General features: G+C 41.7%; 1 protein-coding gene across 1 annotated transcript; it reads right to left on the bottom strand.

Moving 5' to 3' along the window:
* Positions 1–860: 860 nt before the first annotated feature.
* Positions 861–21,139, bottom strand: chrna11 (cholinergic receptor, nicotinic, alpha 11). Its single transcript, XM_042506817.1, has 10 exons — positions 21,088–21,139; positions 17,438–17,577; positions 16,939–16,983; positions 16,182–16,291; positions 15,149–15,228; positions 12,713–12,880; positions 11,645–11,839; positions 7,293–7,379; positions 3,840–3,949; positions 861–1,598 (listed from the first exon to the last, which is right to left on the bottom strand). Exons 1-10 carry the CDS (start codon positions 21,137–21,139, stop codon positions 861–863), a joined length of 1,725 nt encoding a protein of 574 aa, XP_042362751.1.
* Positions 21,140–27,390: the final 6,251 nt, after the last annotated feature.

Genomic DNA, 27,390 nt, shown 5'->3' with positions numbered 1-27,390 from the left:
TTCATCTTTTAAGAGCTTATTAGTCTTAAAGATTACCCAAGGTCTTTCAATTTGACGGTCATTAGACAGCTGTGATTGAATAATAGATGAGATCCTGTTCTGTTCCTCTCTGCTTCCTGATCTCCGGTCTGCGGTTGCGTATCCGAGCGTCAAGCTGCTTACTCCGCCTATCTCTGCCGATGTCACGAGGGATGGCGTGTCGGTCCTTCACGACCGCTCTTTGTTGTCCGTCCTTGTAAAAGTCTTTATCTCCGCTCCCCGCCCTCTCCACCTCAACATCACTTTAAATGATGCAGTCTTTTCTCAACATGTGGGAGAGAAGGACTGTTTTCCCTCCTCAGGAAAATAAAACAGCCAAATGTCTGTCTTATTTATCTGTCTCTATCTATCTGCCTGTCTCTTTCCCCCTCTTACTCTCTCAATCTCCCCCTCGCCTTAAGAGCTTTCTTACTTGAGGTTGCAGTGGATTGATAATCTCTTTCTCTTTCTGACTCATTCTTCCCCCTAATTTTTCGGGGAAAAGTCTTTGAATTAACCACAACAATCCATTTCACCTTGTCAAGAATCTGATAAAGCACCCAGCTCACCCTTATCTCATTTCGACTTCACTCTGTGCCCCCTTCCTCATCTGTTTTCTTCTTATATTTCAGTTACAAAACAGAATGTATTGCAAAGAAAACCATTTGTTTTTTTGTTTTTTTTTCTATTTCCAAGTTCCTCGCGATCACAAATCACAGAGCCTACAGTCTGCTGGAAATTGGGTTTCCTTGGATCCGGGCCCGCTCCATCCTTCATCCTATATTTAATTCCCCCTCATCCTTTCCTTCACGCTTCCCCTTCTCTTTTTTTCCGCTTTGCTTTCAAACGAAGTCTTTTGAAATAGCCTCCACAAAGTTGGGAGCAGACATGAGGATGGAGATGGTGCATATGATGTTGAAAACGCTGAACGCCACCAAACACAGGCGATCGATTACAGCGCCAGCAAATTTCCACTGGTCGGCGACACTCTCGGACTCATCCTGCTCCCGGAAACGGTCGGCCATGTACCGCACCTCTTCCAAGATGGCCTGTAGCTGAGGGTCTCCTAAACCTGCAGTGGAGCACCCTCCAAGCCCTCCGGGACCGCCTCCAAAGCCCCCTCCACTGGAGACAGTGCTGGGGCAGCCTACAGTATCCATGTTGGGGGTGGGAGGTGGTGGGGAGCTGCAGAACTGAGATGGGAGGTGTGGAGGCGGGCTCCCTGCCACCCGCGGAGGCCCTGTGGAGATGTTATTCCTCTGCAGAGGCTCCGAGAGCATGGAAGGGTCCTCCATGCTCTGGTAGCCCATGTAAAGAAGGTTCCCGTTGTTGTTAGCGCTGGACTGGGTGTGGAGGTGAGGGTGCCCTGCGTGGAGGGGCCCCGTTTGGAGAGGAGCAAGGTTCTGCGGGTGCAGCGGGTGGAGGGTGGGGTCCGGAGGGTTTGGGATGCTCCCGCTCTGGGAGCCCGAGGAGCAGCGTCGCAAGTGGGGGGCACACGGGGGCCGCTCTGGGTCATCGTTCTCTCCTGGCCGCTTCATACGTAAGAACCATGCCACCCACTGCAGCAAGACGAGCTGCACCTGCAGAGAGAATACAGGAGAGTAAAGTACAGAAGCAGGACCAAGTCACTGCTTTGCAAGAAGTCAAACTCAAGTCTTTGCACTCAAGTCCCAAGTCAAAGTCTGAATTTTCGTTTATAGGTACAATTTAGTCTTAAACCTGAGGGGCAGTAATGTGCCAGAGTCATGTGTAGTCTGCCAGAAAGAGGAAGAAGATCTGTTTTGACTTGGAGCGGAGCTTTATTTTACATATTCTCTGTTGTGATTGGTTGGTCTATTTAACTTTAACTAAGCTATAAACGGAAATGTATGACACTGCAATGTTCGTAATTTAAGGAGGCATTGGTAGTGGAGACAAAAATGGTAAATTAAAGTTCTGCTGACGTGCGCCTGTAGCAGCACCTGTACTTCATGCTACCCCTGCATAAGTCAGTGCCCCACTTTGGCCACCGCGGTAAAAAAAAAAAAAAAAAAGTCTGTACACGCCACTGCTTTCACAAGCATTTAAACTTCTGCAAAATTAGTAAAGTTGACAAAAAAAGACCCAAGTAGGGAAAAATATCCAGAAAACTGCGTTTATAATTCTTATAATTATATATTTGAAATTATATTACAGAATACATCTTGTTTATTTTTGTCTTACTTTACTACTTACTAAGTTGTTGTGCTTATTTTCAGATAATTGTCTTCTAACCTTTGACTCGTTTCTGGCTCGTTTTTGGGCCATGTCATGTGAAGAGAGTCATGTCATGTGACAGAAAGACTGCATATGCCAGTTTTATGCACATGGCCCCAGACCAAGTCAAGATTGCAAGAGTCTGACTCAAGTCTGGAAAATTAGATATGTAATGATGTGATCGTGAACAGCAATAGCAGAGTGAAAAGAGCACAAATCCGTACGAGGAAGAAAAAGAAAATAGAGAGAAAACTGTTAAGCATCAAGGCCACTTGGCTTTGAAAGCCGCCTACACATCTTGACCTTCGCATAACACCAGTTAAGCTTGGCGAATAGCCTCATTTGTCGAGGATTGATGTCGATGCTGTTTTCCAACCTTGCATCTTGTTTCAAAATGCAGCTGCGCTTGTATAAGTACAAGTATAAGATCCTCGCCAGGGACGCCCAGTTAAAGTGCCTGAGGCAAATAGGATTTTTAGCTTTGACTGTATCTCCAGCAGAGAGGATACTTAAAAAGACAGCATTAGATTTAAACTGTGGAATTATTGAGATTGACTGTCAGATTACAGCGTAATGATCTTGCAATAACGTCTCGGTAAACTGCGGCATTAAGATAAAAAGAAGATTAGCTGCTCGCAACTTGGTACAAATTCAAAGCTTATTCTATGTTCCTCTCACTTCCTCTCTTCTCCCTTGGAGAAAGACTACACGTCCCCTGAAAGGGCATATAGGCCCAACAGCATCCAGATGGGTGTTTGGCATCTAATGAGAAGCTAATGTCCAGATGACTGCTCAATTAGTCTCCACCGAGTGTGTTTACTGGCCAGGTAACAGTCCCTGTTGCCGCCGCTGCTGTTGATGTTGTTTTTGTCCGGGCTGCAATTATGAACTGTGCTGGTTCGATGCACTCATCTGAACCACATCAATTAGCTTGTTAATTGGCCGTCGGACTGTCTGAACAGGCCATTCATCAACAGAACGTCCTTCAGCGCGTCGACATATGCGGCATGTGCGCTCTCATGCAGTCGATACGTTCATATATCAATAAACCAGCCGATCGCTTAACCAACTGCACATCATTTTGCGTGTCATGTCTCTATTTCAGAACTTTTTCTCCCCCACATTTCACATTTTTTGTTATATTCACATTAAAATAACATTTTTGTTTAAAAAAAAGCTTCATGCATTTTTTAGCATTAAACAGAAGGCAAGAAAAATAAGAAGAGGGAATGAGTCAAATTGAATACGCCTACATATCCAAAGCGCTTTGAAATGCACTCCTGTTGAAGTCTGTGGCGAGGCATTTGATGAACACGCTCAGGCAGACTGACACTGCCGGATGAGTCACAGCCGAGGAAGTCGGAGAATGAAAGGAGAAAGGAAGCTGGCAGAGGAGCACAGGTAGCACTGACAGATGGATGAAATGTTACTGGAAATAGCAGAGCATGAGACTAATGATGATGTGTAGCAGGGATTAATAACAGGATCAGATCTGAAACAACCATTGGCCAACCATTAACCTAACAAGCTGGTCTGTGTGATGTATGTGAATGATAATGCACCTGAGGTTATGATGAAGAGCTCACCCATTTCGGCATGTTTCCTCCATTTGGATCGTGGTGATGATACTGCAGAACCACCACTGTGGCGATGACTGACATCCCAACGATGATCATGATACTGGCGAAGTACTGACCTGGGTGGAGTAGAGAATGGAGAAGCGTCATATTTCATTTTGAAGTCAGTTTACACACACTGTCATTTCCTACTGACAGCCACGGTGACGGTAGTTCTGATGTGGCACACAGACATATAGAGAACCCCAGTAATGAGTCCTAAAACCCAGATATAAGTCAGCATTTCAGCGCCTCCAGTTCTCTTGTCTCAGAGTCAATTGATTTTTTTTTAATGAGTTTTTGGTTAGAAGCCTTAAAAAAGTCTAGTTTTGACACAAGCTTAAGAAACTTTCATGTTCTGCTCTACAACATAAAATACGCCAGTAAATACCCCACTGCAAACTTTGAAGCTTTTATGTGTTTTAAAAAGACGGTTGCTAACAAGTCACTATATGACGCTTACAGAGCGTCATCATGCCGAACCGTGCTGACCACGGCCTCGAAGCGTTGCCGACGTGACTGTGGTGTAGTTCGTTTTTTAGCTTAACATTAGCACTTTACTTCAGGCGGTTACATTTAGGCTTCAAAAATCCCATAAGTGGTGTTTATTTGCGCCAAGAAGCAAATCCAGTTGCAGCAGCCTCGCACAGATCAGCTGTATGCAGCAGAGTTTTTATCCAACACCCTATTTTGATGCTTTGAATGATCTCTGGCACTTAATTTACAAGTACAAAAATTCTAGTATGAATCAATTTATTGATTCATACTAGAATTGTGTTCAAGGAGCCAGTTGTCACCCTATTGCGGGCCGGATTTGGTCCACAAATTAAGTTTCACTGGCCTACAGAAAAACGTCATCCTGGAGCACTCTATAAACAAACAAAGACACGGCTACAAGGTTATCATAAAAACATACTGTCATGTTAACTTTCTTTACTGTTTAATCCAAAATGAACATATCCTTTGTTAAAAATCTTCATGCCAACGTGGGACCTGATATCAACATTACTTGCCTGCTTAGCGGCATAATGTTTTTTTAAATCAACAGACAGATTAAGACTGTGTCAGGGTAGTTATTTTAATTAAAAAGAATTATGCTGAAAGCAGCACTCTGGTGATTATGACTCTACATTTTTTTTCCTGAAGTTTTTAATGACCAGGATTTGTGTCTTTTAGGCAGAGATGGCCCTGCATCTGTCTCTGGCTGCAATCTCACTGCAGCTCACTAAATATCATTTCCAGCAGTGTGCCCGCAATCAATTTAGCCAATTAAATTTTAAGACGAGCAGATGGCTCAAATAAATTTTGTTGTTCTGCTTTGTTTTTTGGGGTTGAGCTACCCATTTTGTAACTCTAGCACTGTGTAGTATGTTGTCACTGTGTTTTTTATTCTTTGTTATGGGTCATTTTTATCCATCCAAAGGTGAGGTGGATAGAGTGTTTGATGTACTAAAGACCTCTGTGACAAACCTGAGATTTTTAGCCAGTTTGGTGTGTGTGGCTGTAGGGACGGCAGTGTTGATCAGTCAGTCCATGGACGGATTGATTGCTGTGTCATTTTGACATTAAAACTTGTGTAGGCAGTTCAATTTTGGCGACATTGGGCAAAAAGCCCATAATAAACTTTGAGCATAATGTAACTCAAGTGGTGTAAGAGAACACAAGACTTCTGCACGTCCTCTTGGCTCTGTTTTCAGGCTTTTGAAAATCTAGCCTGTGTTGGGAGATTTTGACCATGTTGAAAACAGTTGGGCTGAAACAAAGCACGGCCCACCACCTGGAGCAACTTTACCTGTTTTTTTTCTTCTTTTGTTTTTTTTTTTTAGCCAAACAGTAGCCTGCAACCAAAATATGTTTCTGAAAAATATTTGAGCGGAGGAGAATCTAAACAGAAATCTGCATATGTCTGCAGCATTTATAAGCAATAGAAAAAAGGTTTTGGTATATCAGACATGTTTGGGTTTCCGTTTCTAGTGTAAGTAGTTTTGACCAATCAAATTTGAATGGCGAGTAAACCGTCCATGTGGAGAGGTGGGTCACTTTGGCTGAAACGCAATCTCAGAAGCCATTAGCTGTCGTCTGACAACAAGTTAGCTTTATCAGCTTTTCATAAATGTGTCTGCTTATAGAGAATTACACAGAGAGCCGAAATGACCAGTGCATGGAAGAGGGGGTCTTGCCTCGAGTATCCGCTGGATACAGCTAATCAGCCCAAAATATTGGCCCTCACTCCCAGAGGCTTTATCCTTGTGAGTCCAATAGTGGATTGATTTTGAGATTGATTTTGTGTCAGTAAAAAAAAAAAACAAAAAACATGGTGGAAGTCAGTGAAAGGACTCTGCATTTTTAGCTATTGTTTAAAGAGTGGTTATGCAGCAGGCAATCCCAGTGATGCTACTGGTCCCTTGTCCCAATATCCAGTGACACAGACACCAGAGCATGCATCTCAAAGACAGGCTGCTCATGCACCATTATAAAATAAAATTTGTTGAAATGATTTCAGTGTGTATCAGTACTGAGTATCTTCAGCACATTTTAACAATAATTATGGCCAAAAAAATTGTAATATTACATTATTATACCATATCTTGATTTCATATGGATGTTGAAGAAATGCAGTGGGTTTTAACTAAAGTTAAAGTTAACTAAAGTAGTTCATTAAGCATCATGTGAACACTTGAAAACACATAATCAGTGTGTTTACATGGACATGAATAACCCGTTTATGATCAGGAGTATTCTGTCCATGTGTTTGAGCATGTAAACATATTCTGTTTATGAGAAACCTAAAAATGCTAGCTGGAGCACTCTGGAAGAAACTGGGTTGTATATGCAGAATGTGAATAACGGCACTCGCCAAGCGGCCGGTCAGACCAGAAGGGAGAAACGAAACTGAAAGCGCTGAGAGAAAGAGAGGGAGGGGAGCCGTCATCAGGGCGAGGCTGACCCGACTTGGATGGAGAGCTGTTCTTCTACCAAGCCTTCTTCTTGCTAATGTTCGGTCACAAGATGTGATTCATGCTCACTCAGCTGAAATCTGGGACTGCTCTGTGCACATCTTCACAGAGACAGGGTTAACCCCTAACATCCTGGATCAAGCTGTTGCACTGGATGGACGGACCTTGTTGGGAGCCGAAAGGACACAAGACTCTGATGCAAATGCACTGCAGGAATCGAATGACGCCATCAGCAGCAACCAGATGGAATTTTTCATAGTAGCTGCTGATTTTAATAAACTTATCCTTCAACTCCAAAGAAGACATTTCGTTTTTTAAACTTTGTTTAAAAAATGACCAATAAATCTACCTTTTGCCTTCCTTCCTTCCTTCTAAATGCCATATTCCAAATATGATCATAATCAGAATAAGCTTCATAAATGGGTTATTTATGTCCATGTAACAGCAGTCACTGTGTCTTGCATACCTATAAGAGGGACAGAGTCAGATGTGGCAGGCATGATCTCCGCGACCAGCAACATGAAAACAGTGAGAGACAGCAGGACGGTGATACCTGCAGAGAGAAAGAGTGATGTGAGAACTTCATGCTGGAACTACATTGTGCTGAGCAATCAATATTGTGGTTTTGTCTCCTTCTCTGAGCAGCGGTACTTTCTTATGAAAAACTACATTAGTGTGTTTGGAGTTTTGATTAATGGTCACACTTGGGATGAGTTCACGTTCGATTTATTTAAATGACCATCTAATGCTCATACAGTGAATTACTTTTTGGCATTCTGTACCTCTACAGCAAAAAACACTTCCACGCAGCAAATAGCCATACATTTTTTAAGTTGTCCAAACTACGCCTACGTGCACATGAACACACACCTCACACACTCCTGCACTAAAACTTATCTCCATCTTCATTTATCCACCTCCACACTATCTGTCTCACTTCATCCAACCGACAGAATTTAAAGAGTGCTTTGCTGGCATAACTCTGCCCGTACAGAGGCATTCAATTAAAAGTCAGGACCAAGAGATAAAATATGAATGCCCTTTCTGGATATTAAGAAAATTAAAAACACTTCTTTTATGTTGCTATTCTCTCTGAGAAATGACGCGTATTCTTTTTAAAAGCATGCTCCTCTCACCCCGTCGCCAAGCCACTTGGTCCTCGTGTGTCCTCCATCAAACGGAGTGACAGAGTATTTTCCTGGAAGGCAGTGTGTAAGCTCTCTCCCCCTAATCAATTCACTAGCCTTAATTACATCAATAGGTTAATTGGCTGTGTGTGTAAGGCTTGGCATTATTTTCCGTAAAGAAATGCTGCGTAATGCATCCTGTATTGAGGTTAAAGATATGCTTTGACAATGCTATCGCAGCCTCCCTCTGAATCTCCTCAGGCTCAGAATTTAGTCTTAAAAGAAAAGGTATAAAGCATTTAGCTTTTAAATATTTTTTATTTTAGTGTATTTTGTGAGTCATCAGACTGATGCAAAGAAATAGGGCTGCATTAACAGTTATATTATACAGTTAATATTTTGGCTATTTATTTGAGTAAATAATTGGTCATTTTTACTATAAGATGCCAGAAATAGTATTAATTATAATTTTGCAGAGTCCAATAGCCTTTTTTATGGCTGACCAGCAAACCAAAATGCAAAAATGTTCTGTTTTGGAGAAGAAGAGACCTCTGCAGATAATTAAGATCCCTGTAAAAGAAAATCTCCTGAAAAACAAGGATCTTAAGTTATCAGAGAAAAAAGGTGAATACTCTTCAGCAGGTGCGGGTTAGAAGCAACATACCAAACACTGAATTCTAATGTGAAACTGATTTATTCAGTGTTTTTATTGGGATATAATCGCCTTTGTCTACTTGTTTTGGAGAGGAAGAGACCTCTGTGAATGATTCAGGTCCTGCTAAAAACCTCCTGATGTCTGGATTTTAAGTTTTATGAGAAAAAAAGGTGAGCACATTAGCAGGTGCTGGGCTAGCAGCCTTTCTCTGAAATGCCAAACAGCATCATAAAAAGACGGATTTGTAACACAAAATTGCTTTATTCATGTGTTTTTACTGATTCTAATTACCTCATCAGTTTGTTTTGGAGACCTCTGCAGATAACTAATGCCCGCTTAAAACTTCCTGAAAAATGAAAAAGAGAAGGAATTCTAATCGGGAGAAATTTTAGCTGGTTGCAAACTGCAATCTTCACCGTTAGATGCCCCTAAATCCCACTAAATATTACGCACAGTTCCATTAAAATAGGCTCTGACAAATAACTGATTGTCAAAATAGTTGCCATTTATGTTCCTGTTAATTCTCTATTTGATTAATCAGCTCGTACCTTCAGCTCTTGTCAGAAAGGTCAGGTTATCTAGATAATCTGACAACCAGACAACACAAACTTCAGACTGAAGCGTCTGTGTTGTTTTGTGTCTTATGAGGTGAGCATCATCCATCTTGTGCTCTGAGCAGGTTGATATTAAAATGTGTTTGCAGCTGCTGTTCGATGGCGCCACTGCTTCCTCTCTCTCCTCCAGCCTATTATAGTGCGATTTGGTTGTCTCCCACCTTTCCCTCCTCATCAGTCCTCCCTCTCTCTTTTATGCCGTCTTGTCTCATCCTTTTCAAATTCTCCTCCTGTCTGCTTTTCCCTTTTCTCTACCTTCCCACACCCATCCGTCTCTATTCCTCCCTCCTCCTTGCATTTCTCATCTTTCTATTTCATCCTGTAATCCCTCTCCTCTCTCAGCTCCACACCCTCGCTCCCTTTGCCTCTTTCATCCCGCCCCATAGTCTTCAACTGCTGCCACTGCTTCATTTTTTCGCCTTTATTCGAGGAAGGTTTGCTTGTTGTCAGTGCTCAGTTTTAGGCAGCCGTGCTACTTGTACGTTCACATTTTGGATTATGAGAGCACCCAGGTTGGAGATTTGATGTGGTAATGGACACTTCATGAGTCTGTGATACAGCTGATGTAAATCTATCAGAAAGAGAACACGCTGAACAACTCTTTGTCTTATTCACCTCACCAAACTTTTAATTGTGGTGGGGTTGTTTTCCGTTTCCTTTTATGCAGTCCATTGTCTGGTCATGTGAAGCATGCAGTATTATGCAATTTTATCTTCATCTTTTGTTTAAGTACTTTTTGTAAAATACCATATTTACTCTCAGTGGATACAGATATTTGTGTTGTGTGAGTCATGGTTGGTTTACTGTAGGGCTCAACCTATATTGGTTTTTCAGGGCTGATACCGATCCTGATTATTAGTAGTTAATGACACAGATTACTGATATTTGGAACTGTTACACATTTACAGTGAAAATGAAAATATTTTTGTCGAAATTTAGAATTTGGAATATAACAAACTCCAACACAAAACTTTGTTTAAATGCCTTTAGCATATGTTTAATCAAAATAGAAAGTTTTTTTTATAAAGTTCAGTGAAAATTTAAATAAAAAATTCATGAATAAAGATAGCCTCCTGAGGTTTTATACAGTATAAGTTCCTCCCATGCTGACACTTTCTTTGCATGTATTGCAGACTGCCTCCCCTGGCGTGGGTTGAGTGTAATGTGCAAACCTTTTTTAGTCATTAATTTTATCAGCGTTCATTAATTTAAAACATTGATACAGATAATCTGCAAAATGCCAAATATCAGCCCCGATAATCTGCCAGACTGATAATCTGTTGACCCCTACTACTCAGCACAGGCCCAGGGGCCATTTGGTTTTCAACTTCAAAATATCAGTCAAATGAACACATACTGACCATGAAGAGACTCAAAATGACCACAAAGAGACCCAAAACAACAGCCAAAAGAGGCAAAACCACCAAAAAATCTGTGTCTTCCTCCTGTGTAGGACAGGTGGTGGGGGCTTTGCATGTCTGTTCTCAGGGGCCTATTGTTTCCTTCCTCACAAAATATTTGCAAAGCTTAATTTTTTTTAAAATATGAAACTTGCATTGTGCAAACACTTTGTGTTTACTTGCCATCAGTTTTATTATGTCTAGTTGGTGCATTGAAGCACTTCTTTCCTTTACATATAGATCAGTGTAACAGTGTGAAACTATAGACTGGCTTATGTATCCCATCACTTGTGTGTTGTTTGTGTGCGTGCATCCTTGTACATAAGTACATGACAGCAGACAAAATGGAGGTCCACTCATGAAATCGTTGTGCTGTTAGCATGGATAGATTACCGAGTGGGCCTACCAGGCAAAGGCTCAGGGGCCAAAAGTGTCAGGAGCCCTCCTGGCCCTCACCAGCAAAATGTAACTCAAAGAGGCATGTACAGACCAAGAAGAGCTTCAAAAATAATGACAAACAAAAATAAAACAACTACGAAAGAGATGAAAACAGACACAAAGAGACAGAAAACAGCTGAAAATAGACGAAGACCCACAACAAGACTCAACAACTGCAATAAAGGGAAAAAAACAACCACAAAGAGAATTTAAATGACCACAGAGAGATGCACAACAACCACAAAGAGAAAAAATAACAAAAAGAGGCTAAAAAAACAATCAAGTCTGTGTGTCTTTCTCTAAGATGATGTGGTGTTACGCATGTTTTTGCCAGGGGCCCATTGTTTCGTGATCCACATTACCCTTAAAAGTATGACTGGCCAATAAGAAAAGGAAAAACAACCTTGGACATCACCTTGATAAAGAAGATAAACAAAAACAGCTGCACCTCGCTGTGTGCACACTTCTGCAGTTACAAACCAGGACGTGAAACCGACAAGCCGACTTCATATGTGCTTTTGCCCAACTACAACTGCCTTTTGTCGATCCGTTTCCTCCATCATTGCTCTTTTTGATCCACTCACCCAGTGAGATCTTCTCTCCAGAGTCAGCTGGCAGCACGAAGATGAGCAGCGTCATCGAAGACAGCAGCACACAAGGGATGAGCAGGTTCAGGGCGTAGTAGAGCGTCCGCCGCCGTATTGTCACAACAAATGTCACATCCAGGTAAGGTTCCTTACAACAATCATAGAAGACCTCGTTTTTGGTGCCCGGAACCCCTTAAAGAACAAGAACAGAGTGAAATCAACTCCATCGCCCTGGAACTACGTTTCTATGCCAACGCACCGTCGATAGCCGAGGCCAGAGGCATGATGTTTTCAGGTCGTCTGTCCGTCTGTCTGTCTGGCATATTCTTTCTAATGAGATATTTTAAGAACGCGTTGAGGGAATTTTTTCAAGTTTGACACAAGCATTGACTTGGACTCAACAATGAGCTGATTAGATTTTGGTGGTCAAAGGTCAAGGTCACTGTGACCTTGTCTGTCTCTTTCTTGTGGATGTGATATCGCAATAACACCACAAGGGAATGTCTTTAAATTTAGCGTGAACATTCGCATAGAGTCAAGGATGAAGTGATTCAATTTTGGTGGTCAAAGGTAAAGGTCATGGAGACCTTGCACTTGTCTTATTCTTGTAAAAGCAATACCGCAAGAACACCTTGAGGGAATGTCTTCAAATTGGATACAGACATTCACCTGACGGACATTCGCTGATGAGCCGATTAGAATTTGGTGTTCAAAGGTCAAGGTCATGGTGACGTTGCATTCATCTTAGTTTCACAAAGATGATGAAGATATCTGAAGATGGCCTTAAGGGACTTTCCTCAGATTTGGCACAAACATCCATTCGGACTTAAGAATGAACTCATTAGAATCTGGTGGTTACAGATTAAAGGTCAAGGTCACAGTGGCCTATTAAAACATATTTTTGGCCACAACTCAAGAACCTGGGGTGCCCTCTTTGACACTGGGTTATTGTATCGATCTTCTGTGCTGCCGCTGGGAAAGATATGTGTGAAACATCTATGTTGCACACAGGCATACAACCATGTGGCGGTATTTCTAGTAGCTGAATATACAACGCAAACTCACCGATTAAGTCCCACTCTCCATTGGGCATGTAGCCTGAGATGTCAGCATCGTTCATCTGGAGATCCAGCAGCCAGCCGTCATACGTCCAAGAGCCAAACTTGAGCTCACACTTCTGGATGTCAAAAGGGAACCAGCGAACATCCACGTTGCATGTGCTCATAAAGATTCCTAAAGACAAAAGACGAGGAGGCAGAGGGTTGAAGCTTTTGCAATCAATTGATTAAATGACAACATTGACCCCTACTGTTTCCTGTACAGAGGTGACAAGGGACAGATTACCCTGAGGGCCACTTGTGTTGTGCAGAGAACCTGTCCTGAATATCAAGTTGCTTGTCAGAAAGAATCATTCATTCATTTCATATCCAGCCGGCTCCAAGGACTGAGCTCTGAAGTCAACCACCTGACATTTTTATATAGAAACACTGTGAAATGTGCTGCTTTACAACCAGGAGTCCGCACTGCAATGGGATTTTTATTAACATTGTGCAAGTCTACAGAGAGTTTACTATTTTGAAATTGAGTATGGAGGCTGGAGAAGTGAAATCAAAGACTAGATTGGAAACAATCTCCCATCAAAGAGATGTGTGTAAAAAAAAAAAACTTGGCAGCAGTGTTGTCACCCGCAGGTTTCAGCTATTCTCTTCTGCAAACTGTTTCTCTGCCTGCACACACAGCTGTTAGCGAAGCCTCGGCGATGGAAGGAAACAACAGTGACACGGAAAAATGAGATTGTGAACCATGCACTAATCAGATTACCACTTTTAGTTCGCTGAATAAATGCACTCGCATGCATATGCCCAGGCAGGCGTGAGCACATAATCATAAAGACACACACTCGCTGGTGTCCAACCCCCAAATGAAGAATCACAATGAATCCTCGCAGTGGGTCGCTGGCAAACTCCAGCCCCTAAAGTAATTACTGAAATAAACGAATCTTGTTGAGACGTTCAGGCGCACGCAGAACCAAAATGCCATTGAAGCCTTACAGCCCTCAAAGACGTTCATTATGAGGCAGCCAGCATGCAAATCAGCCTTCAGAGTGGATTGAAAGCCGAGTAAGGAGGTTAGCAGGTTGAAGGTCGGTTTCAAAGAAGAGGTTGAGCACAAAAAAATGACATCAAATTAAATAGTAGCTATAAATTTTCTTTTTATGCACTCCTGCTTACTCTCTTAAATCCAGTCACTGACACCAGGTTCTTGCCCTTGCTTCATGGGGATGATGTCTTTATAATTACACCCTTTTGAACTTCTGAGGCACTTAACCCTGAATAACATTGATCAGGTAAAAGTGGTTCTGTCTGCCCTTTTGCAGCCCAATGATCTGCGCAGAATATTTCTGCCTCTCACAGATACCCAGTAACCTTGAAGCAACACTCACAAACACCTGGATTTTTCTGCTGCTTGGAATAATCTGCCTCCCTCGCTCTCTTGCAGCACAGCTCCCAAAAATAAAACTCCATCATTCTGAAAATCACTTCCCATGGAGGTATTAGGCCCAGAGACATGATTCCCTGTTTGCAAATGTCACCAAATGAAGATATGAGCTAAAACCTGTTACACCTTATCTCCTGTTATGCCCAAACATAACACCTTTACCTCTGCAGCTACCAGAGATTTTCCTGCAAATGATGGTGTGCAGCAGACACCTGAGATCCTCCGCCTTTGAATTATTTACCGTGTGTCAAGCTCCTGCTCCATACCTGCCACCCACAGACCTGTTGTCTTTTATTTACTGGCAATAACAGCCCAAAAAGACCTCAGGAATTGCAACCAGGCTTGTGTGAGGGAGTCAGAAAATCTTGTTTTTCTCCTTTTCCCATCTCTCTCCCTGCTCTCTTTCTCATCATGTGTTGTAGTAAAAAAAAACTCTTCTCTTTATTCTCCTAAAGCAGAGCTCTATCGCTTTATTCTTTTTCTAATTGGCTCTGATCCAAATCGCAGCATTAAGGAGCTTTATTTACATTCAGCAGCAGCCTATTAATAAACATGGCCGCTGAACAGAATTGATAGGGTGGCTTTCTGAGCTCGACTTTTACTTCAGAAGGCCATTTCAACTCAGCCCCCTCTAACGCTTCGGATTCAATCTCAGCCCGCTGTAATCTGGTGTATAAAGAAACGACTGAGAAAATACAAAGTAAAGACCCGTGGAAACCCAGGGGAGCCGTTACTTTCACACTTGCACAGGTCTTGCGTTTGGGTTGTGACGGGAAACGGAGGCGGCGAGCGTCTCCTATTTATAGGTGTTACTCACAGTGCTGGGAATCTGTAACCAGCGAGTAACCAGGGATGCTGTTTTATACCAGTAAAATATTAATGCAGAGATTGCAGAATGAGATGCTGCCACTGCACCGAGGGGAGAGGAGGAAGTGATAGGGAAGGGAGAAAGGGATAAACAGCAGTGAGAGCATGAATGAATGAAAAAACAAAGAGACTCACCTGGGGGCATATACTCGGCGTACCCGCTGGAGTTCACCAGAACATTGGTCTTAAAGGTGGAGTCAAAGTCATCATCTGCACTGAGGAAGGACAGGGGAACAAGTGACACTATTTGATGGAATATAAAATTCATGTATGAGGTTTGTGTTAAAGGGGAACTACACCCTCTTTCAAAATGTATACGTGTTATTCCTATGGTCTGAGTCGATTAGTGATCAAGTATGAAGCTGCGCCTTATAGAATAATTTCAGAACTTTGTTGGGCTGCTCCTTGAAAGTTGGAGATTTGAATCGTCATTCGAGGACCTTCGGCCAACTGATATTGCATCACGTTGAGCAGTCATTTTTTTCTTTGCAGAGCACTTATGGGGATGTTTTGGTTCCCAGATTTTGCTGCAGAGTGATTGGTCTTGATGTTCATGCTACTTTTTGCAGCTGCAGACAGGCAGGTAGCGGCCCACATGAAGAGAAAGACTGCACCATAAGATGAAGAAGTGGTGAATTTACATTTCACAGCAAGTTAATAGGATTCAGTCTCCAGCATTTGCAATTTGTCGTTAACGCTGTTAACTTGTTTACTATATAAGGTCAATGCCACTGTCCCACTGAACCTGTTCAGACTCTGAACTTTGTATGGAAAACAAAATGAATCATCCAATGATTATACTGGCCACATCTGATTCAACTGGCATAATTTTGAGTCGGATACATCCCTATAAATTTCGTCGAAAATGACAATGAGAACACCCACAATGTTCTGAGTGTATGGGAACATTTTCATTTCAGAAATGAGAGCGCTACAATAGAAGAGAGTTCATTTGGGCATAAAAAGAAAAAATTCTGCGACTCTTCAAAATCAGGCTCCCATTTATTGTCTATGGAGCAGCTCCAGACTTTGTACCCTCACATCACAAGTGTAGACTTCATTTCTCTGGTTTCTGGCTTTCAGAGAGATTAGCTCGAGCATGGAAATAACATATTGTAATTTTCAATTTAGTTGGTGTTCCCCTTTAAGGTGTTATTGCGTTTTTTACCTGTTGTAGAGCAGGATGTCTGGTGTCCAGACCTGGTCTGTGGTGAAGCGGAGGTTTTTTACTCCAGGATGCTCGCTCTGGTTCCACTGGAGATAGTGGTCGAACCAACTCTTTAAGACACAGACACAGATACAGTCTGTAACCCAGCACAGGCAAGCTGCTTTATCTCCAACCCCCTCGGTTAAAATGTTAAATTATTCATATAAAAATTATAGATAAATTATATTATTTCAGCAATACATAACTTAGATTCGCAGAGTGTAAGTCATGACCTTAATTCATATCTTAAAGATCATGGAAACTCCCAGCTGGTACCAGACGTCAACATGGCATCAGAAAGACATTGTAAAGATGTTAAATTTTGGTTGGAATGAAAATTATGTAGACGACATTTTAAATGTAACGCGTTTGAATTTCATGTTGTGTGGACGATGATATTATGATGTTTTGCAGATGTTGGGTTTCGTTCTCATACTTTATGAAGAAATGTTGTTATTCTACGTCACACAGACGTTTGCATGAGACTTTTGGATTTTGGTTACTGAACAACAACTTAAAACCAACAAAATATCAACGTCACTTGTCGTCAGTAGTTTGCCTCAGATTGACGTTGACATTAAGAGTTGTCATGACATTGAATGTTGGTCATCCGATGCCACAACCTAAATTCAGACAAAATTGGCTGGCTCGTCCAAATTAAAATCACTGCAACCCATAATGCATCTAGTTCATTATCAGGTCTCTCAGGGTTCCTTACCATCCGTAGCCACATGTTAGTGGTGAGCACCTGGTTCTTCTCATCCTGTAAAACATTTAAAACCATTTTAGCACATATGGTTTCTTAAAAATGTGCTTTGTGAATCATGAGTCAGAGAGCGGGATGTGCTTTTGCATCCTCATGAAAGATTACAGAAACATTACCAGTTATCCTTTAAATCTGCAAATACAGGGGGGGAACTGTTATCACCATTCAATTATTATTATTATTATTATTAATAACAATCTCACAGCTTCAGGCATAAATATATTTATTATGCCTAACTTGGCACCAACTGAGGATTTTAATTCTCTGTTTCGAGGCTCATTTTCATATTGATTAACAAAACAGAACTAGAGGCTGGAAATGCTTATCGTTTTCCAAGAAAAAAGGCTTCATCACGCAGATTTAAAAACATCATCACATATTTTAAATTTAGACAGCCAACTGGTGGATGATGAACATCAGGTTGAAAACAACTGCGGCTATATAAACCTACCACATCCATGATCTGGATCATACTGAGGGAGAAGACGACGGTGAGAGGGAGGGAGTCGTTGCCCACTGGCCGCTCCATCCGATTGTAGTCCTTTAAGAGGTTTTTCAGCAGATTTCTCTGGTGTGGACCCTGCAACGACACTGAAGAGGCAGAAAAATATGAGAAAATGTAAATCAGTGAAAACAAGACACACTCCCCATCATTATAAAACCTTTGTATGTCAAAGTTCAGGTCAATGCTAAAACCCTTAATGAAAGATTAAGTCTAGTTTCCTGTGAAGTGAATAAAAATGACATCAACCTTTGAGGAAAACCTCCAACAAAAACCTCACTGAGGAATCAAATTAGTCTTCGGAGTGGTAGTACAGGAACAGATGCTGAAAAAAGAAAAAAACCTTTGCTGATCAAATCAGAAGATTTTGCCCCGAGGAACTGAACTTCCATTTCTATAAATACCCGTAGAAAAAGACTAAAAAGAAGCGCAATGGAGAAAAGAGGGAAACAGGATTTAATGATGAAATTAGCAGAAATGAAAAACTGATCTTTTATCAGCATTAGTCACACTTAACTTGACTTTTATGGTTTTACAAATGAAATATCGAGGAGATAGTCCCGCTCCTCGTTTAGAATGAAGTATTTCACATTAAAGGAATACTTCTCCTTCAAAATGATCATTTGTATAGCAATTACTCATCCCGTTTTATGCTGAATTCCTGAAGAAAAATGCTTTTTTCACATGCCATCATGGCGACCTCGGTGAAGTGAGGTGTCTGACCAGAGCACAAAGGATACTGAAAGACAGCAGCCATCCCAGACACAGTCTGTTCCCCCTGCTGCCGTCTGGATAAAGATACAGAAGTATCTGCTGCAGAACCACCAGACTACAGAGCAGCTTCTTTCCCCAGGCAAGAAAAATGACAAGAGTAACCAAGAGTCCAAAACCAGAGAAAATTCTTCTGAACTGAAGTAAATGGGGGGCACATTTACATTTTCTCATGCACACATTTTAAGTTGAATATTGCATGTACCTCAGAAACATGAAAACTGAGGGTTCACCCTCGATGTGTTACCTGAAGCTTTAAATAAAATTATTGATGGTGATGATGATGAAATGGTAAAAAGGCTTGGACCTGCACTTGTATACAGACACATTTACACACGTAGTCACTGGTGGCTGAGACTACCACACAACCTTCCACCTGCTACTCAGTTAACCATTCAAACGCACTCAAACACCGCCATTGGGAGCAGCCCAACGATACTTCGACATGTAGACTGGAGGAGCCAGGGATCAAACAGGCGACCTCTTGATTATACCCCTTTTCCACCAAAATGAGCGCATGCACACAGGTTTTTTTGGGTAAACATGGGTAAACCTGCTAAAAAAGGCTTTAGACTCCTCTCCCATTGCAAGTAGAGCAAAGTTGTGTACATGACGCACCATGAACAGAGATTTGTAAAAACCTTACGGTGGTTACTTCTCTTTAATTTTCCCTTACTTTTTCAGTCTCTCTTTCAAACTCGGTGCAGACTAATTTGGATCTATATTTTAGCGCTGCTTCAGTGAAGGCAGTTGGTATTTTGTGGGGATGTGTCATTGCATCTCACTGCTTAAGGAGGTAAAATTAGCGCCTTCACCCGGGTTTCCATCAATGCTGACTGGAACCAGAAGCGATAAATATCCGTGACTACTGCATTCATTTGACCCGGTGTGAGTGCCAATTGTACACATTCCCATTGTACTGAAAAGTCAGGTATTCGCGGGTGTTTGCAGATTTTTTGTGCAGCAGAAATGAGGCATCAGTGGACGATGCGGTCTTCCTCCTTCCACCCCTCAAACCTTAAATAATTAAGTTTTAGCAAAAAATGCACGTTTGGGAAGTACTGAACATACAACTGGATAAATTTGGCTTGGATTATACTGCATGAGACAGTTTGTAAACTGATGTAATTTTTCAGTTTTGGGATTCTTTATTCGTTGTGGAGGCTGCGTGAAAAATCTTCCCCATGCATTTAAGGCAAGACTAAATGATCATACACATGATCATAAGTATTCCTTTAAAATGAAAAAATACAGAAGGAAAACAGGAGAGATTCAGAGAGAGCATGCGGAACAGTCAGTACACAAAAAGTAATCTAATTATAAATAGTGGGAAACCTAATCAGGGCATAATTGGCACTAATGAATAAATAATTAGGTTGGTTCGAAATGCTCCGACGTTATACACATAAAATGTTGAATTGAGATAATTATAGACTAACTGATTGTACTTGGAGGGAGTGTAAGCAGACTGTACTGTGACCCACAAATGTGCAGACCAACTTAAAATGTAAAGGATGTTGTGTATGTAGCTTCTTTGTTGTTTTCCATTAGATGATCTGTCACAACATAACCATGCTTTCTCCAAACTGTTGCATTTTATTTAAGATCCCATGGTTTCTAAATCTACTATTTATACCATGCTTAAGTACAGAGAATTGTTACAAATTGATGCTCAAAACATCTAGGGTTTTCTGGTGCAATAGTGAAGCAATTAAAAAACGAGGTCTTGGAATCGAAGATTTCGCTCAGTCTGGTGTTATATAACCTCGATAAAGTGCTGGAAAAGCAGATGCAGGACGAAAAGTCTGTGAGAGACTGTCGCGCGAAATAGAAGATTTTTTTTTCATTTCTAACTTAGAAGCTTATTTATGGGGAATGTCAGGGTTCAAGGAGCTGGAGTGCTAAGAACATAAAGGTTTTAAGTCTCAGTGGAGCAGTGGCAGAAATGTTCATGCATGTATGGAAAGATGTTTTTATACGATTCAAAGTGATGGAAAAGCTCTTTATGTTTCCTTAAACCTCGTGTCTGCAGCAGTATAGTCTGAAACTTTATCCTTTATGTGCTCTTGTCTTTTCTTTGCTGGACTTTCTGCTACAAAACCTCACTCTTGAAAACACAAACAAACAGAAAAGCATTTCACTTCTGGCACTTCTGCCTGTAGGGAAAGTTCACCCGCTCTCCTCACAGCTCTGTCATCAACTGTCAGCCTTTATACTCACTTCTGCTGCTCGGAGCCCCGGCAGCTCGGCTGCAGCAACGCGTCCACAACACAACAGGGAGGCAAGATGGAAGAGCCGATCTATACGTGAAATTCGATTGATCTGTGACCTGTTATCTTTGGGGGAGAGATCCCCTGTCATGGACGCAGATTTGGACAGAGAGAAAAAGGCTTGTGTGGAATGAGGGATAAAAAGAGATGAAATGTTATGACTGCTCGGATTCTTCTGCACATTGTTTCTGTCATCTGCCTCGCTGCACAGAATCAATCTGTTTAAACGCCTCTTGCACAGGGCATCCAAATCTCCTAGGTCAACTCAGCGTGAATATCCACAAAAATGAGAAGGAGAAATCAGTAACAAGATGTAAAAATCACAGTGAAGAGATGTAAACAAGAAATCAAACAGGTGAGCCAGATTCTCACTTTTCTCTCACACTTTAAAATCTTATCCCGGCATATTTTTCAGAAATCAAGCGTCAAAAAGAACGACCCAAATTTCAGAATTCCCTATAAAATCTCAAAGAATCACACTTTGACACTAAAGTGCCGCTGCTGCAATTCTGATCCCCGAAAACAGACTGAAAGACAGAGAGAGGTGTTCAGGCTCACCGTGGATCAAAGCAGAGAATCCAGAGAGGAGCAGAGCCACCGAGTACCACATCCTGGTGGTGAGGAGCAGGAGAAAAGAGGAGGCAGAAGAGGAGAAGCTCCGGATGTTGAAGGAGGAGGAGGAGGGGAGGGAGGGAGGAGAGGGAGGACAGACTCAGGAAGCTGCTGGAAATCCCCCGGTCTGCATCCAGTCGGCATCGGAGAGAAGGAGTGTGAGCGTGTGCTGGAGGAGAGGGGGGCTAAGCGAGGGAGGAAGAGGAGGAGGAGGAGATGGTGGCTGTGCTCGCTCTCTCTCTCTCTCTGTGTCTCCTTGTCTCTCTGGGAGGTGGGACTAAAATGGAGAGAAAATTTTCAGTGATGGGGGCGAAAGGGGTTGAAGATAGATCAGGAGGTGGAGGAGGGAGAGGTTTAAATTGGTCTGCCGCCATAAGTTGACCTTTGTAAAGACAACAGAAACAGATGATGCAGACGATTTTGAAACGCTAATGGACAATTGATTGGATAATGAAAAAGAATCCATATGCAAAAAAAGTGGACAGTGTCTCATTGAAAAAGGAAGATGAGTGGACTAAGATGTGCTTTTGCATCTTAGTCCACTTTTGTGCACAAAAAAAGGCACATTATAGAAAAAGTAGCCGTAAAAGAAAATCTCCCACTCTGTGTTTTATGGCTTGTTAACATGTGCAGCACAACCTATATCAAAAATATATGGCAGCTGGTTACACATATGATAACACACCACAGTGGTTACAGTCACACACTGCTGGACTGGAAATGTGTGTGTCTGCAAGTGTGTGTGTTGCCCACCTCTCAGCGGGGGTTAGCTTTGAATCATAGGGGCAGATGGACTCCAGTTTAATTGCGAAAGTGCTGGGCTCTGCAGGAGGGCACGGGGAATGTGCATAGTTAAACTCTACTTCTCATTTGTCCTCACGAAATGCTGATGCAAGGGCAGAGGCAGCGAGAAACTGAAAGACTGGGAGAGAGTGAGGAGGAGGGAGGGAGGGAGGGAGGAGGGGAGCAAGAGAGGAGGAAGAAAGAGTTGGACTGTATAATAGATTACCCTATTACTTCTACTGCCCTTCGGAATTACCCCTCTCCTAGGCAGCCTGTCACACATCCAGAGCGCTCCCGAGCCACAGATACATGCTCGGCTGCACACAGAGGATGGAGAGTGGCCCTCGGAGGCGAAAAGAAGGATGGCTAAGTCACCGCGTAAAGCCGAGAAAACTGCATCAAGCGTGGAGCGAGGACGTACAATGTGCATCAGCAATCAGAGGAGAAGCATCCTGTCGCTGCATCTTGGCAATATTGCTGCTTAAACGTGTGCAAAATTGAGTTCATCTCATGAAAGAAAGGGGGGAAAAAAAGGCTCCTCGTGGTGTTATGCGCCAACCACCAGTGTGACACGGTGCCAAAAACAAAATTCATTAGGCTTCATAAAAATACAGATTGGAGGCACTGAGGCGTGGGTGACATCTGGTGGTTTGTTTCCCAACTGCATGCTGGATGGAGCTCAGCAACGCCGGCAGGAAGGAGTGAGGTGAAGGTGTTAATTAACGAGGAAGAGAAAGAGCAAAATGAAACGAGAAGATGATGAGAGGCAGTGCTGTAAAAGAGACTAATTAGGAAACAGTACATGTAGATGAAAACACTGAGCAAGGTGTGGATTTAAAGGTGTATCAGTGGAAGGTGGTGGAAGACAATGTGGACAGTTATGTGCCATTCTCTGCACATTTTTAATTTTGAATTTTATTTTGCTGATCCTGATTGTGACAGCCGTCGCCCTGACCTGGCCTGACCACAGCTCATCCCGCTTTGTGCTAAATGCTGAATGCCGTCCCTGACAATGCAGCCATCAGCCATCAGGGCTGCTGTGCTGTGTGTTTTTAATTACTCTGCTGATTGGATTAGGCCCTCTCCTACGCTGACACGTCCCCTCCGCTTAATAGGCTGTTATCGACAAAACCGCCACATACATCCACTCGCCTGTGACGTCTGATTTGTCAGATAGGCCTTTTTTTTGTCCTGAATGGAGTTGAGTAGATGAACTTCTCTTCTAATAGACAATTATATTTGCCCCCAAATCCCTGAAGCAGTTGAACAAAAGTAGACTGTTATCCAATAAAATGTGATGGTGTGGCACCTAAAAGGGACTTCATCTCAAAATACATATTTTATCTCTATAACTTGTCAAATACGGCTGTTTTGTGTCAGTGATCTCAGGGTCAGACACTGACGCACGGAGGCACGCTTTGCAGCAGTATGATACGCACCGGGAAGCGGCACTTGTTGATGCAACAGGCAACAACCCGAGCTGTAAAAGAGTGTGATTGCATGGACTTGATCAACCTGTTTATGAGGCTTATCCCAGGTATAATCACATTTGGGATATGGTGTTTACATGGGCACAGAGTGGGTTATTCATATACCCTGTGTGATTCCCATTTTCTCTTTGAATTCTCCAGCTAGCATATTGGGGTTTCTGAAAAACGGATTATGGTGTTCACATACTCAAACACACAAAGGGGACAAAAACCTAATCATAAACTGGTACGTGTCCATGTAAACGCACTCAAAAACAGCCGCTTTGTCAGTAGACATCGGCATCAGACACTGACACACAGAGGGACCCTTCGTGTCAGTATGATACACACCAGGCGGCAGAAGTTTTTAACACCAGCAGCACCTACTGTAGTATAAAGAGCAAGAAAATCCATGTAGAGATGTTGGGAGAGGAGGTGGATGGGTCAAACAAACTCCGGACTTACACCTGGGAGTCCGCTGTTCATCTCCCCTTGTAAAACCAAAAGTCAGTGCAGTTATGTTAGTAACAAAATAGTGCGCTGGTGTGTGAAGCATGTGTCATGTGACGTTACATTGTTAGTAACAACCATACTTATTTAAAGCCAAAGTATGATGTATTTATTTTTTACTAAAACTAACTGTGGACTTTTGTTGCCTAAACCTAGGAAAGTGTTTTACCTTCATAACAAGTTTATCTAAAAGAGTGCATGTTACAAGCAGAAACTGTTCATTTCCTGTGAAAACAGAAGTGTAGTTTGAAAAGACACAATGCATGTAAGAAGAGTAATTTGACATGCCATACCCGAATGTCCAAAATTTAAGCAGGAGGGTACTTTCTGGTCTAAAATACTGTGAAAGGTTTAGTGTAATGTTATATTCTTTATTTAGGCTCAGATATTTTTCTTCTTCGCAGCACGGTGGTGCATTGGTTATGGGTACTTGTTCTTTTCTTCCCCCCTGACTCAGCTTTTGTTCTCTCCAGGTTCTCCAGCTTCCCCCCACAGTCCAAGACGTACAGGAGTGAATGTGAGCGTGAATGGTTATACTGTGATAGTCTGGCAATCTGTTCAGGGTGTATCCCACCTCTCGCCAAATATCAGACTTAACATGGTAAGTGGTTACTGGTAATGAATGAATGAAGATATTTTTCTTACAATTTTTGTGTCAGCTGAGTGCATAGGTATAGATTCTGGGGGGTATTCAGGGGAAACGTACCCCTCAATATTTAGAACATGTACTTTTGCCCCCCTCCAAATAAAAAATAAAAAAGAAAGTAGTAAAGGTCTTTTACTTTGACAGAATTAGAGACATTTACACCATGAATTGATGCAGAAAAATGCACAAATTTGGGGCATAAAAAAAAACTCCAGAATGCAGGAAATTACATGTTTGGAGCTCCAGATTTTTTGGCATATTCCCCATTTTGTATGCGTCTCCCCAAAAACTGAAACAAAACCTTCGTCTTTGACTGAGGGTAAATATTATACTTGGTTGAATTATTGTTGTGACACTGGGTGACCAAGATTCATTGTCAGTGTCAATGTCTGGCAACACAAATTTGATGTAATACTGATGACGGATGATGTTGACATTTTGTTGGTTTTAATTTTTATTATCAAGTAGCCAAAATCCAAACTTTCCAAAAGTCTCATACAATATTATATACCATACGATATGATATACTTTCATGCCATCATCATCTTGCTGTTGAACAACATTTATTTGTAAGTTATGGAGAACAATTTTTGCGAAATGTCATGATGTTAACGCCCACTCAATTTGAAATTCTAGCGTCATTATACATTTTAAATATTGTCAAACTGATTTTCATTTCAACCAATGTCTTTCTGATGTCATACTGATGTCCAAAAACCCAAGATATTGTTTAACTAAACTCTTTGTTGTTCTTGTGTTTGCAGACTTCTTACCATTTGGATGAAAAGATGAAATCTGTTGCATAATTAAAATGATTTTTAACCAGTTTCCCAATTTGCAACTCTGTTTTCTAATCAAAATATTGTAGCCTGAAAAAACATGTCTTGATAGATAAGATATGAACGTTTGACACATTTACTATTAGTTCTATTTGTATTTGTATCATTTCTATATTGATGCTTCTTTCTATCATTTCCTATTTTCATACAAAATTAAGCTTATCTCTGTGACTCCATAGTAATGGTAATGAGTAGTGGTAGTGAGGGGCCAAAGCAGATATAAGAGTGGGACTTTCTTATCTAACTCTTGGCAAATACGTCTCCCAAAATGTCAAATAGTTCCTTGAACTCTAATCCCAACTTTTGACCTTTAAAACACAAACATTTCTTATTGCTGTTTGCAACCCAATGGGACTTCTTTATCTTTTGAACCACCGAGTCCCAACAAATCAGGCCGAAGCAATTAATGTCCCGACCAGAAGCACACACTGAAGATTCAGGGCATTAAGTAGACTTGCCATTTACCAGCCACAGCAATTAGAGGACTCAAAATATACCCGTTTAATTTTACTTTCTCAGTAGCTAAAGGATGATTTGCAATAGAAGAGACTAATTGAAAACGTGCTGGCTACCGTCCACAGAGGCAAGAAGAATTGACATACTTAGCCACCAGCTACAGCGGCCAGGATTTACAAGCACTTGGCTGGAGGCTTGAATTAATTTGAAGCCTTGCAGATGTGCATATATCCTTTGAGCATCTTGTTATTAAAAGGACAACTTAATTTAAGAACAGCAGAGTGAGTCTTGCCTCAGCGGACTCAGCAGTCATATTTTAGGAACTAGTTCTGTGAGAGTCAGTATTTATACCATCTGCAAGGGTTTGTAGTGTTGACAGTCACGCACTGATGCACAGACAGTTGGGAGCTTCCTGCCTGCAGAATATCAAAACAAAGAATCCAGACAGCAGCATCTGGCTAAGTCTCAGAGCAGAACATGGTAGTTTTGGCATAATTAATCTATTTTACATCTGGAGGGAATTCAGACTGTCTGATCATGTTTTTGCTCTTCCACCTTTGCACAGTCACACCCCCCTCACTGCCATCCTTCACCCTCCATCTATCTTTAAATACATGTTGTCTTCAGATTAGATAATGCGTTTCTTTATCCTGCTACTATCCGGATGCGCTCCGCCCACCCCTTTGCTCCTTAGGTCTTTCCATTTGGAGGGAGCTCTGTTATCTGTAGACCCATCTGTCACAAGGATTTAGATAAATAAATGATGCTGAATGTCATTGTTATGACTTTAATGCTTAATACTCCGTCCTGCTCTGTGCATATTGTTTGGTTATGGAATGACATATTTGATATTTCATAAGCTCATAAGTATCGGATCTCTGTCGCACTTGATTAATCTGCAGTACTAATCTGCTGAATTGATTTTGAGAACCATTATTCTCTTTTGAAGATTAGATTTATATGTAAAAAAAAAATAAAAAAAAGTTAGTGTCACCCACTTACAATTCTCCATGACAACAGTGATGAAATTATAAATGAAAAGTGATATAATAGTGTTTCATATCAGGCTGTGGGAACTATTTTGGGCCGATTTTTGACATCAGGGCACCCATGTATAAGCAGATGTCCCCCCACCCTGCACACACACACACACACACACACGCACACCCATATAGGGAGGAGGAAATCTGCCAATCCCGGCTAGAAAAACAAGACAGATGACTCATTCTTTGCCTCCGCTCCATGCAACATCTGCAACTTAGAGACTTTGCAGTCATTAAGCCCCTCCAGCTTTAAGGAAGGCTCCCGGATGGTGGGCAAATGTACACGAGACAAGCGAGGAAAATGCCTGAAAATGTAACGGATGTGCACGGTATTTACCTCCTATGTCATCATATGTAGGAGATGAGAAGTTCATAACCTTTGCTTGAATCTATGGGAGGGGCTCCGTGATGCTGAGGCTGCTAATGGATTGCTGGAAAGTTTATACGTGCAGATCGGGGACGTTTGGAATATTTTGATCTGATCACGCTGGACCTCTTTGGTG

The sequence above is a fragment of the Plectropomus leopardus genome, chromosome 18 (genome assembly GCF_008729295.1).
Source record: "Plectropomus leopardus isolate mb chromosome 18, YSFRI_Pleo_2.0, whole genome shotgun sequence".
In the NCBI taxonomy this organism is placed as follows: domain Eukaryota; kingdom Metazoa; phylum Chordata; class Actinopteri; order Perciformes; family Serranidae; genus Plectropomus; species Plectropomus leopardus.
Note: the sequence above shows the minus strand (reverse complement) of the source record. Positions and strands in the feature narration are given on the sequence as shown.

Coding starts and splice junctions, on each gene's coding strand:
- chrna11 (XM_042506817.1), bottom strand. CDS start 21,139: ATGTGGTACTCGGTGGCTCTGCTCCTCTCTGGATTCTCTGCTTTGATC. Junction 16,292..16,938: donor CTAACATGTGGCTACGGATG/GTAAGGAACCCT, acceptor TGTGTCTTAAAG/AGTTGGTTCGACCACTATCT. Junction 7,380..11,644: donor TGGAGAGAAGATCTCACTGG/GTGAGTGGATCA, acceptor TTCTCTCTGCAG/GTATCACCGTCCTGCTGTCT.